Source organism: Phyllosticta capitalensis, assembly GCF_038381095.1.
Source record: "Phyllosticta capitalensis strain CBS 128856 chromosome Unknown BKA78scaffold_3, whole genome shotgun sequence".
NCBI classification, from domain to species: domain Eukaryota; kingdom Fungi; phylum Ascomycota; class Dothideomycetes; order Botryosphaeriales; family Phyllostictaceae; genus Phyllosticta; species Phyllosticta capitalensis.
Genome location: NW_027117441.1, coordinates 935,531 through 948,015, shown reverse-complemented (window position 1 = coordinate 948,015; position 12,485 = coordinate 935,531). Strand labels below are relative to the sequence as shown.

Here is a 12,485-nt window from a genome sequence, read left to right as displayed (position 1 = left end):
TTTCAAGCCTGTGAAGTCATCACAAACGCATATCTTCAAAGTGTGTATACATCGAGGATTGGAGACATTGAGCCCTGATAAGAGGGCGGGGCCATGTGGACTGCCTCCCCATTGGAAAGAAGCCCGCGAAGTATTCCAGTCATGCGTCACCCTCGACGAGTTACCCATTTTGGAGGAAAATCCGTCCCCAGGCTCTCCTGAGGCACTCAACTGACCTGCGCCATTTAACACATTGCGCAATGACTTCGTCAGCTTTTGAAAGAAAGCTCCACAACTGATCCCAACCGTATCTCCCTTGATCACTACACGTCCCTCGCGCTCCACGTTGTAGGAAAACGAAGAGAGGTGGGCTTTCACGCAAGTCATTGGCCCTCTGAGCAGACCAAATAGGCTTTTCCCGATCAATATTGGCGCCCGCGACGCCGTTATCGATTGATCGATTATTCAGCGACGCGGATGGCCTGTCTCGCTTGTTCCTGAGCAACGTTGCGAAGAGGGAAGGCCGGGCGGCCCGCGGATCCCGGTTTTCGAGTGCGTGGGCGGCGGGCGGCGGGCGGCCGCAAACTTCGCAACCCAACGGGCGGGACGGGAATAACTGGTGGCAAGTGGTTGGAAAGGCGTTCTAAGTGATGAGGGGGCAAGTAGGTTTGGAGAGACTTCGGTTTGGGCAGTGTCGTGAAGATGTGTGTTTCGCAAAAGAGACCATCTCGTCGAGTTCTCCGTCACGTCACTTGCGCGCGCATAATGACGTAGGTTGCCATGCTCTGTGGAAAGAAAAAAAAAATTTATTGAAAGTCTCGATGCGGGTGCTCGAGCATGTCGCCATTTAGTTTGACGCCGACAGAGGGGAAGAGGAGGGGTATTCGGGTTAGGCTTACGCGGAATGGTTAGGCTGCTGCCGGATGGAGTAATGCTTTAGAACCTTGAGAGTTTTCGGGAGACCGAGGGACATGGGGCCGCCGCGGACCGATATGGATGATGGCATGGCGATGTCGTGGCTCTTCTTTTTTTGCTTCCTATTGTACGGGTGACGTGTACGGGGCGGACCAAGTTCTTTTGCAAGTGGTCTTGCTTTTTTCTTTGTCTGGGTATGTTGCATGTGTCTAGATGTGGCCAGAGGACGATCACGACACCTTGGTGGATTGATCATCTGTACAGGGAACAGATGAAAAACAAAGGCTTGCATGGTTTCGAGCTATGACCACGGAAAGAGTGCAGGATGCAGCAGGCTTTTACACTTGTTTGGTCCTGATTCCTGTAGGGCTTTGGTATCATCAGGTTGCTTCTGCTGTACTGGAGGACAGCTCGGCACAATTGGCAGAAGCAAAGCAATCTGCCCCAGTTGAGGTGGGAGAACAGTCCCGAAAGCTGAAAGTGACGGCCGGTAGCTTGCAGCGATCCATCCGGGGCACGAGGAACAAGGGACGAGGTGAGCGGTTGATGGTGGCCGGTGCGCGCAGTGCGTGGTAAATAACCATATCATGATCAGGGGACAAGACGGGACCAGGTGCCGTCCAACGGCACGGGATGGCGTTGACGGGCCGATGCTGCGGCTGCATGAGGATACGAGTTGGACTTGGTGCAGAGATGAAATTTGATGGACATTACTAGAGATGGGATAGGACCGTTCTGTTTGCGGAGTGGGATTACCAGACGCGTGAGGCGGCAGGGCGAATGAATGCCGACTTGGATGTGGTGGAGATGAGATTGGAAAAGTTTATCTGCTCCGGCTCCTTCAGCGGGACTAGACCAAATGGCGGGCAATGGCTGTGCCCTCGTCGGCTGCATCAATCTGTCACTCTAGAGCAAATGATGGCGGTGGCATTGGCTCATGTGCACAAAGAAAGAGACTGCCACGCGGAGGAGTGCGTATTGTAGGCACGAAAGAAAGAAAGCAATGGGATGGTGGTGATGGGGTTTGCGGCGCACCGTGGGCCTTGGATGAAACAAAGGTTGACGGCCTCGACCAGGGTGGAGACTGGAGACTGGAGACGACGGCGAAGGGGGGAAGAATAATGGAGAGGTCTTTTTACACGTAGATACCATACCGTGCTTGGGAGGAGAGGAGTAGATGTAGGTAGCAAGGAAAAAAAAATAAACCACTTCACCTCGTCGTCGTCTGCCCTGCCGCCGCCCCCATCCCCCATCCTGCAAGCCCGTCAACCAGCCCGTCCCCACCGCCTCACCTGCTTCGTACAGTAACAACTCGCCGACGTTCGCTCTTCTCTCGAGTTTCAATCACAGATCACTATCTGGTATGTATCTATCCAACTGTCCTGCCGGCCGGCCAGCCAGTTAGCAAGCCCAGCCTGCAAGCCCAGGCAGCCGCGTGCGGAGGCCAAGCTTCTCGCCAGTGCACTCTTGACTCTGTTGCTGATGCTCCACGTCCTCTTGTCCTCTGCAGCTCTCGATACTCGTCGGACATTATCCTTGCCTTCCGTCGTCCAGGTCGTGTGCGGTGCTGCAGCCCTCCTCCGCTAGCCTCCTACATTTGCTGGTGCACCTCATCGGCTACGCTACCCGCCGCTCTCAACCTCCAGTCTACCACCACCCATCTACCTCACCTCGCTCTCCTGCCCACCTCCGATCGGCGCTCGCCCGTCACCCTCTTCCTACCACAACACGACTCCTCTCCGCATCCATCATGGTCGTCGCTACCATCAAGTACGTCAAACTCCCATGCCATCCGTTGCTCCGTGGCCGTGCGCTGACCAGGAGCTCTCCGTAGGTGCGTCGTCGTTGGCGACGGTGCTGTTGGCAAGACGTGCTTGCTGATATCCTACACCACCAACAAATTCCCCTCGGAATACGTACCCACAGTCTTCGACAATTATGCCGTTACCGTCATGTAAGACGCCTGCCAACCCCCCAAACCCTGGGCCGAGCTGCTCGAACACGTCTCGAGACGTCATACTACAGCTCCTCCGAGCTTGCCCTCGTCCATCCCAGCAGCGCCCCTCCACTGCTTCGCATTCTAACACGACTATCGCAGGATTGGCGATGAGCCCTACACCTTGGGACTGTTCGATACTGCCGGTCAGGAAGATTACGATCGCCTTCGACCCCTCTCCTACCCTCAGACCGACGTCTTCCTGGTCTGCTTCTCCGTCACATCCCCCGCCTCATTCGAAAACGTTCGCGAGAAGTGGTTCCCCGAGGTCCACCACCACTGTCCCGGAGTGCCGTGCCTGATTGTCGGAACTCAAGTCGATCTGAGGGATGATGCTAGCGTCCGCGAGAAGCTGGCAAAGCAGAAGATGCAGCCCGTTAGGCGCGAGGATGGCGAGCGCATGGCCAAGGAGCTCGGTGCGGTCAAATACGTCGAGTGTTCGGCACTCACGCAGTACAAGCTGAAGGATGTCTTTGACGAGGTTTGCATTCCTCCCAGAAATTCGTCTGAGCCATGGCGCTAACCCATTTGCGTCTCACAGGCAATCGTCGCAGCTCTAGAGCCACCCCAGACGAAGAAGCCGAACAAAAGCCGGCATTGCGTCGTCTTGTAGTCTCTACGGGTTCACCGGTAGCTATACACAGTCAGAGGCGCGAGCAATGCCATGGCTCCATTCTTCCAGTTCCTCAATGCTTTCAGGTCGGGCGTGGTCGGTTTCCCGGATACCTTGTTGTGGAGACCCGGCGCTTTGGGTAGCGGAATCAGTTTTTTTCTCTTTTCCCTCAAACTTTTGGCAGCTTTCGAATCGGGTTGAAAGATCATCAAACATTGGAGAGAATGAAATTGGCCCATGGGAATAACACATCATGATGCAGCTGACATGACGCGCAGTTGCGGTCAACAGATGCTGGGAGCTTAGAGCTAACAGAGGTCTGCGAAAGAGAGGCAGAGACAGGGAGAAGAAAGAGGGAAAGGAGCCGGCAAGAGCATGGACAAAGAGCATTTGACGAAATGTTCCAAAGGCTTCCAAAAGCTTCGTGATTTGGGGGTTTGGCCTTTTGAGAAACGGCATGGAGGAACTCTCGCGCACAAGAGATGAGTATTATCTCTTCGCAAATCTCTCAGCTCTAAGTTTCCAGTTATCCACACTACTTCCTGCAAGAAATTTTTACTTTGAACCTAATCTTCCCTGTGATGAAGCAGCGCCGTTTTGGGTGCCAACGCACCGAGCTCAGGGGCTCACGCAGGCCGTATACAAAGGTGCGTATAAGTAGATGATATTTCCTGATCACAGTCAACACCAACCTGCCGTTGCAAGGGTCATAATGAGCCTTTCCTCCTCGAGTGGTGTCGAACGCCGTATTGCCTGGTTCGGTCGTTTGGTAGCTAGCCCCGTATATATAACCACGACATAATCGACGACATCACCACGACCTCGTCACGCAAGATGACCCGCGCAGTTCTGCCCTGCACACTCCAGCACGAAAATCCAGCACGAAAACTCTTCACCATCCGTTGACAGCACCAAGCGTTCATTGACCGCACTCAGCTTTCAGTGGCAGCATCACGAATTTGGTTACGGTAAGGGTTTCCAAGACCTCTACACTCCTTCTTGACTGACCTGTGGGCAGACGCTCAGCTTTCTCGCCGGTATCCTTCAAAGATGCCGTCCTACAGCTGCTACAGCCCTCCCAAGCGGCTCCCGCCGTCCCCGAAGAAGTTTGCAAGCCGCTGGGTTCGGGACGGAGAGTCCATGCCCACCAAGGCGCTTGCTGAAGGCCAGGAATCGAAGAGCTCTCGCTACGACGATGTCAACTCCTACCGCGAGAATCTCGATCGCGTCTCTCCTCGCAGCAAGTCTCAGCCTCCTTCGATTGGAAGCCGACTGCGTTCAAGCGATGAGTCCGAAGATTCCAAGCCCTCTGCCTCCTCCGTCTTCGATGGTCCGCCTACTACCATCGCCTCCTTCATGCATCAGAAAGAGCATGTCCAGAGGCACAGGCCCAGCCGCAGGCGCGCCAGCTTTGCCCAAGGAGAGCCCTTGAAGCTTGTTCCGGACGACATTGTCGACGTGCCGACTGACCGTGAAGCCATTGAGGCCCGCAAGGAAGAGAAGATCTTGGACATGATGGCCAAGAACAACCCGACCCGCCCTCTTCATTTCGAGGACGATGACGACGACGTTGGAATGACCCCACCCCACCCCAACCGCGTCCACTACCAGAGGCGCAGTCCCAAGAAAGGTCTCAAGGTTGCCATGCCTAGTCACATCAGGATGAGGTCCAAGAAGTTCAACCTGCACTTCAGATCCCGCTCGGCTTCCCAGGTTGAGCCCAAGCAAGCCAAGGCGACTGATGATGACCAGCCAAAGCCTTTGGTTCCACAGAAAGACGTTGATGGATACCCGCCCATTCCAACCACTCGTTCCCGTTCAAGCACCATGCGTGGCAAGGAGTTGGACTCGGATGGCTATCCTCCCGTGCCAACCATTCCGTCCCGTTCAAGCACCGTGCACAGCAAGAAGCTGAGCTCGGATGGCGTTCCCCCCATGCCAACCACTCGTTCCCGTTCAAGCACCATGCGCAGCAAGGAGCTGAACTCGGATGGCTACCCACTCATGCCCACCATTCAGCGCCACAAGGAGCCGAGTCTTGCTGCTAGGCAGATGCAGAAGGCAAGGGGTCCGTCCATGATGAGCCTTGACAGCTCAAGCACCCCTCCTCCTGTCCCCGCCAAGGATACCCCGAAGCATCTCAGGGGAAAGAGCACTACTGCTGCGACCACGCAAGCCGTTGGAGAGAGTGGCGTTTCAGACACTGAGAAGATCGAGGAGGAAGAGTCAATTGAGAGTCCCAAGATGCGGCCCGGCCCAGGAGGAGCTCCCAGGCTGGTCAACAGGGCTCCCAGCCTCTACTCGTTGCATGGTGTCATGTCGAACGCGTCCACACCTCAACGCTATCCGCTCACTACACTTCCAAGTCGTCTTCATGATCGCATTCCAATTGGCGAGGACGTATTTGTCTACTCTCCTTCCATCTACTCTGTCCCATCTCAGCGTCGTGGAATGACTGAGGTAAGTTTCAAGTTTCCCATTATCAACACCACATGTGGTCCGTGCGGAGGTGTGCTCGACCGCGACTTCCCAAAGACATGCCCCATTGCCTCTTTGCCCCAATACCCTCCCATTACCCCAATAGGCTTCGGTGTTTGCGCTAGCGCTAAGCGAGGCGTGCAATCACCACCGCATTCACCTCTTCATCCAAAATCTTCCACCTCCTCCTCGATGTCCAAAGTCCACAACAAGTGTCGGAAGCTCAAGCTAAAGATCTTCCAGCGTGAGAAGAAGACCGTTCGTTTCTCAGAGCGTACATCGTCGCTGGCTCCCGATACAAAGCCTTTGAACCACGGCCGTCCCGATCCAACGACGCCCGTCAAGCCCAAGCATACGCGTGGTAAACCATCCATCATTGGAGGTAAGTTCAAATGCCCCGACACCAGCTGTCAATCAAGCCCACTCTTGAGCGTGAGAGAGCGCTGCCTTTGGACGGGGCTGCCATGAGTGCCCATGTGGGCAACATCGCGCGGCCTTGCTCAACTGCCACAACCTCCCCCCTCGCTCTTCAACACCCAACCTCAAGGCTTCCGTTCCTGTTTCTGAGCACACTCTAACGCAAGCAGGCTCGCCCAACATGTTCCACCTCTCTGAGCATTCACGCGCAGACTCTGTCCTTGCCGACAGTCCTGAGAAGCTGAGCACTGGTTACCGCACTCCCGTCAAGGGCGTTGGTCACCACACTCCCGCTAAGGACGTTGGACACCACGCTCCCGCTCAGGAAATTGGACACCGCACCCCCGCTCAAGATGTTGTTTACCACACTACCCCTGAGCATCCGCGCAAAGATTCTGTCCTTGCCGACAGCCCTGAGAAGCTGAGCACTGGTTACCGCACTCCCGTCAAGGACGTTGGTCACCACACTCTTGCTAAGGACGTTGGACACCACGCGCCCGCTCAGGAAATTGGACACCACACCCCCGTCGCTCAAGATGTTGTTTACCACACTACCTCTGAGCATTCGCGCGAAGATTCTGTCCTTGCCGACAGCCCTGAGAAGCTGAGCACTAGTTACCGCACTCCTGCTAAGGACATTGGTCACTACACCTCCACTAAGGACGTTGTACACTACACTGTCGCTAAGGACTTTGGACACCTTACCCCTGCTCAGGGCTTTGGACACCACACCCCCGCTCAGTACTTTGGACACCATGCTCCCGCTCAGGATGTTGGTTACCACACCCCCGCTCAGAACATCGGACACCACACTCCCGCTAAGGACTTTGAATACCGCACTCCTTCTAAGTACATTGGTCACCACGCTCCCGCTCAGGGCATTGGACACCACACCCCCGCTCAAGATGTTGGTTGCCACACCCCCGCCAAGGACATGAGCGCTACACCCAACGGCAAGACCACGACGCCTGGCAACGATATCCAGCCCCAGCTGGCGAACTACGTAGCTGAGCCGTCGCAATTCGGCCTCACGCCCTACCTGTCCCAGGTCCACAACATCGAGCATGCGTCTCCCACCAAGTTCAATCACCCCAGCGCTATCCCGTCTCCCCTCCACGCTCGTGGTCCTTCCCAAAAGGCTGCTTCTCAGCACGGCGCTCCTTCCAATGACGCTCCCCAGGCGGCGTCTGCTGAGTCCTCCGAAAGGGAATTCATCACCGGTCTTCACGTCGTGCACTTCCACATGGACACGGTGTCTGACAAGATCGAGGCTGCGATCGAGCAGTCTATGGAGGAGAGCCTTGCCTACTGCGACAACCGCGCAGATGGCATCAAAGAGGACATGGCCACGCGCCATGCTGAGACGCAGGCGTCCATGGACGCCATCGAGAAGAACCTCGGCCGCCTGGCGGTGGAGGTTGAGGAGATCAAGGCGGCCTCCGCCGAGAAGGTCGGCGCGCAGCAGGAGCAGCTGCAGCGCGTTGAGGACAAGTTGGACCGAGTCCTCCTCCTGCTCGAGGCTCGTCCTCACCAGGCCATGGTGCCCTGGTACATCAACACCGCCCAGTAAGTCACCACGGCATTCAATTCAAGAAACGTTAACTAATGAAGTGTTGCAGCCACCAGTAGACGTGGGCGCGGCGGCCTCTCCTGGCGTCGCAACCTGTACTTTTCCGCCCTGACACGACAATTTTTTCGCGACAAAAATCAAAAAACAACAAAAAAAAAGTCTCGCCAAAGGTCGCTGCTCACAGGCTCCGTAAGGAGCTTGTGGGTAGCTTCCTGCGGCTTGCATTTGCCTTTCGAGTTTTTTCTTTTTTCTTTTTTGCACGGTGGGACAATGGGGGTTAATTCAGCGGAGACGGAGGGGGAGAAGTCGGCGCATGGAGTCTTTCGCATTGTATTATGATACCCCCAACAGCAGCAGGTAGATGTCGAAGAAAGAACGACAAAAAATACAAAAAAATGTAAAAACAAACGAAGCGCGCGCATGCTTGACGTGGTGGAGATTGCGAAATGCTAAACAAGAAGTAGATTTTGGGGTGGGAGCGCCGAGGCCAGAGACAGCTCGGAGCAGTCGGAAGAGCAAGGGTAATCCGTCGCAGCGGGTTCTCGAGGGAGGCCGCATGAAGGTGGTGATGGATTTGGACTTTGGACAGTCTTACGGCCGGCTCCCCACCAAGCTACGCGCAAGAGCAGACGTAAGTATCTAGTGGGTGACTGACGGTAGCGCGAGATAGAGCACTAGGCTAGCAGCGGTACGGCTCTGCTACGCCTCCATCGGCAGGTCAGGCTCAGGCTCAGGCTCAGCAGCGCACGTCCCTCGGCCTTCTGCAATCGTGAGTGGCTTGAGGGCGAGTCTACCGGAAGACTTCCGACGACTCACTTTGTTTCTCTACCTAGATCTAGCTATCATTCCAACATGTCCGACATGCCCACAACAAAGCAGCCCCCGGGCCCCTTGTCAACCCGACACCACGTCGACCAGAACCAGTCCCAGAACCCTAACCACCATACCCGCACTACCAACTCCAGCGACAACTCCAATACCATCCACCCTGCCAACCCTCAACAACCCGCAAACACCCTTCTCCACACCCGTCACCCTTCAACCGCCACGCCGCATTCCCGCTCGCCCTCGGCCGCCGGTCTGTCGCTCCAAACCGACTTTACCGCGAACCACAAGATCCTCCCCTCGAATGCTACGCCCTCCATCGTCAATACCTTTGCTGCCGACGTGCCACAAGCCCACGGCTCCGCCGCCATGGACATACAACATCATCAACAAAAGGGCCTCAGCTCTGCCCTCTCGGCCGCCAGCCTAGGCAGCTCGCTGTCTCCAAGTTCCGCCATTTCCTCGCCCGCTCTGGGCGCTCTCGCAGACATCACTCCTCTGCCTTCGCCGCTCGTCGGCGGCGACTCTCCAGGCCCGTGGCGTCGTGCCACCGGTCCGCGACCAGACTCGCGCGGTTCGTCGGGTGCTACCCGAGAAGACTGCTTGTCCATGCTGTCGACGGGCACCCTGTCGCCTTCGCGCACGCCCTCGCGGAAAAGCAAAGGATACTCGGGTCTGATGACTGCTGCTGTCGAGGCGCACAGTGCCAACATGCTGGCCGTAGAGAAAAATAGATCATCAAACCATGCTCGGACCCGTAGCCTGAGCGAGTACCACCCCGATCCGCTGCACAACACGCGGCCACGCCATGTCACCATATCAAATCCCAACGCTGCTGGGAAAGAGCCCGCCGCAGAGGACGCGGCCTCGCAGTCGCAACTGCACCGCGAAGAGTACCTGGCAGCGCAGCGTGGTCTGGCAGCTGCGCCCTCTGCTGCCCCTTCAACCGCGAGGTTACTTCCAACCCCTCCTCCCAGCAATCGCAGCTCCACCGAAAGCGAAGAGGAAGATTTGAAAGACGAGGATATGGATACCGGATACTTTTCTATCAAGCATGACTCGGGAAAACGAAAGCTCTACCGTCCGCTCCGCCAGCTCGGCCAAGGAGCCTTTAGCAAAGTCATTTTGGCGACTCGAGAAAAGACCGACTCCAAGCAAGCGCCAAACGAGTCGCAACTCAATCCACGGAAACTTGTCGCCATCAAAGTCGTCGAGCATGGGCCTGCAGGTGGTGCGGATGAAGCAAGGGTTGAGATGACGCTAAAACGCGAAGTAGAGGTCCTCAAGTCCATTTCGCATCCTTCCTTGATTCACTTGAAAGCCTTCGACTTTGACGACCAGCAAGCACTGCTGGTGCTCAACTACTGTCCCGGCGGCGACCTTTACGAATTGGCCGACAAGGGCCGAGACCACCTCAAGCCGGACCTTGTCCAACGCTTCTTTGCCGAGCTCGTTGGAGCCGTACGATACTTGCACAGCCAATGCATTGTTCACCGAGACATCAAACTCGAGAGTAAGTTCCTGTTGCTTTCATGTGCCAACGCAATCGCTGCTTGGCCGAGACGCTGAACACTGTAATCTAGATGTCCTCCTTAACGTTCCCGTCGATTCGCTGTCCTCGATCCAAAGCCCGCAAACACACCCCACTGCCCTCTTGACCCTGACCGATCTTGGACTCTGCCGTCGAATCGACTTGGCCGATCCGTTGCTTACGACGCGCTGCGGCTCAGAGGACTATGCTGCCCCAGAGATTCTGCTTGGCCAGTCGTATGACGGCCGCTCCACCGACGCCTGGGCTCTTGGCGTCTTGCTTTACGCGCTCATGGAAGGCCGCCTGCCATTCGACCCGCCGCCAGGAAAGGGCCGCGCACGGAGTAGGACTGTCCACCGCATCGCTCGCTGTGACTGGATGTGGTGCGTGTTTGGCGACGACGACGGCGAATGGGACCCCGAAAAGCCCGAGACGGTCCCCTGGGCAGGCGCTCGCGAAGTCGTTGAGGGCCTCCTCAAGAAGGTCAGCCGCGGCCGCAAGTCACTAGACGAGGTGGCCGAAATGGACTGGGTCAAGATGGGCCTGCAGGTCGAAGGCGGAGTACTGAAGCGCGCGGACGAGGACAGCGATTCGGAACGGAGTGGGAGTACCGACTCGACGATGGTGCTGGACCAGGACGTGCCCGCCGGAGCCGGTGGCGCAGCCGGTGAAACGGCGTCAGATGCTGCTGCCACTAGATAGTCGCTAGTGAGGCGCTCCTTGAGCTTGGCTTCGAGCGTCCTGCTGTCCACTGGTGAGGAGTTTTGCGCGACTTTCTTGTTTTGTTTGGCCCATCGGCTTCATTTGTTCTCCCTTTTCTTCTGGCGCTCATTTCACGTTGCCCGTACTCTTTTGGCTTTCCATGCTTTTTGCTGCTTCTTCGGCGTTCAGACGAGAGTCAGATTCTCTTGATTGCCACAGACGTCACCGTCTTGTTGTCACCTTCTCAGCCACACCTTACTACAACACTAACCTTTTGGCTCGTCATCAACCCTTCCCACCCTTCTCTCCCTCTTCTCAATCCAATCAACAACCACTACCTTCCCCCTTTTGTCTCCTCGTCTTCTCTTCTTCCCCTTATATCAAGATACCACGGGGTCTCCCCTTTCCTCCCTTCTCTCCCTTTCCTCCGCGCGCGCTCAACAGACTGGGGACATCAAGTATTCAAAAAAGCGTCTGCGCAAACCTACTTCTAACATTTTGGTCTTTGTTCGCAAAAAATCTAGTTCTTCGCACCAAAAGAGCCGTCTCGTCCGTCCTGTTGGCGCCTTTTTTCTTCGTCCTTCGCTTCCTCTTCCCTCCATTCCGAGGCTTTGGTTCGTTGCCGCTTGCAAGGCTTGGCCTGCGCAGCGCCTTTGGCTTGGGTGTTTTGTCGAGCTGGAGCGGTGGCGGCGGCGGTGGTGCCGGGGCGGTGGATGAGGCTGATTGAACGTTGGACTTGCCTCTGCTGTTGCCGCTACGGTGGCTGTGAGTTGGATCGTCGTTGGATTATGCGTGACGCTTTGGGTTTCTAGTTTTTTGCTTCACTCGCTTTTTTTGGTTTCAAACTTGGCACTCCCATCCCTGAATCAATCGTGGTTGTTGGTCGGGGCGCGGTCTATGAGAAAGAATAATACGTACCCACTATTACCATCCTTTTTCTTTCCTCGGGCTTTCCTTTGGGACATATATATGTACACAGAGCACAGAAGTACGCGGCGCGGCGGCGTAAGGCGGCTGTACCTGTAAGCTAGGCAGACTTGAGACTTTTTGAGACTGGAAAACAGGAGGAGAAAAGAAGAGATAAAAAAATTTAATTGAATTGGATTGGATGATGTGTTTGCAATGTTGGGAGTGCGCTGTGGATGTGGATTTGATTGTGATTGTGGACTCGATGAGGTTGAAATAACCAAGCTGGAGACTGAGTCTCCTATGAACTTGGGCGATACGAGTTTAAGAAATGCTCCAACTCCGTCACTATTACTAGACACACGAAAGCCAAACCTCTCGAGTGTCTATTAATTAGTCCTGCTTGTTCAGGAATACTACTGCTGCTGCTGCTGCTTCTATATCTCTACAAGATTATTTACTAGACCTGTAAATGTATACATGCAGTCTTTTGTTCTCCCTTTGCCCCCCTCCCCCCCCTTAACCCTTGACCACTTGTCAATAATGCCAGGGA

At 55.7% G+C, this 12,485-nt stretch overlaps 4 protein-coding genes across 4 annotated transcripts; all 4 read left to right on the top strand.

The window, feature by feature from the left end:
• Positions 1-2,644: 2,644 nt before the first annotated feature.
• Positions 2,645-3,503, top strand: BKA78DRAFT_330378 (cell division control protein 42; the record flags this gene model as incomplete). The annotated part of the gene is made up of 4 exons (XM_066889768.1): positions 2,645-2,664; positions 2,729-2,848; positions 2,993-3,371; positions 3,432-3,503. The coding sequence occupies 4 exons, from the start codon at positions 2,645-2,647 to the stop codon at positions 3,501-3,503; spliced, it is 591 nt and encodes a 196-aa protein (XP_066746353.1).
• Positions 3,504-6,243: 2,740 nt separating this feature from the next.
• Positions 6,244-8,384, top strand: BKA78DRAFT_308496 (uncharacterized protein). The gene is made up of 4 exons (XM_066887950.1): positions 6,244-6,363; positions 6,569-6,615; positions 6,796-7,964; positions 8,018-8,384. Exons 2-4 carry the CDS (start codon positions 6,580-6,582, stop codon positions 8,025-8,027), a joined length of 1,215 nt encoding a protein of 404 aa, XP_066746352.1. The 5' UTR covers positions 6,244-6,363; positions 6,569-6,579; the 3' UTR covers positions 8,028-8,384.
• Positions 8,385-8,524: 140 nt separating this feature from the next.
• On the top strand, positions 8,525-11,026 carry BKA78DRAFT_293527 (kinase-like domain-containing protein; the record flags this gene model as incomplete). Its single annotated transcript, XM_066886231.1, has 4 exons — positions 8,525-8,599; positions 8,655-8,737; positions 8,808-10,306; positions 10,377-11,026. The coding sequence occupies 4 exons, from the start codon at positions 8,525-8,527 to the stop codon at positions 11,024-11,026; spliced, it is 2,307 nt and encodes a 768-aa protein (XP_066746351.1).
• Positions 11,027-11,106: 80 nt separating this feature from the next.
• BKA78DRAFT_95468 (uncharacterized protein) lies at positions 11,107-11,951 on the top strand. Its single transcript, XM_066894036.1, has one exon. It carries the CDS (start codon positions 11,187-11,189, stop codon positions 11,751-11,753), a length of 567 nt encoding a protein of 188 aa, XP_066746350.1. The 5' UTR covers positions 11,107-11,186; the 3' UTR covers positions 11,754-11,951.
• Positions 11,952-12,485: the final 534 nt, after the last annotated feature.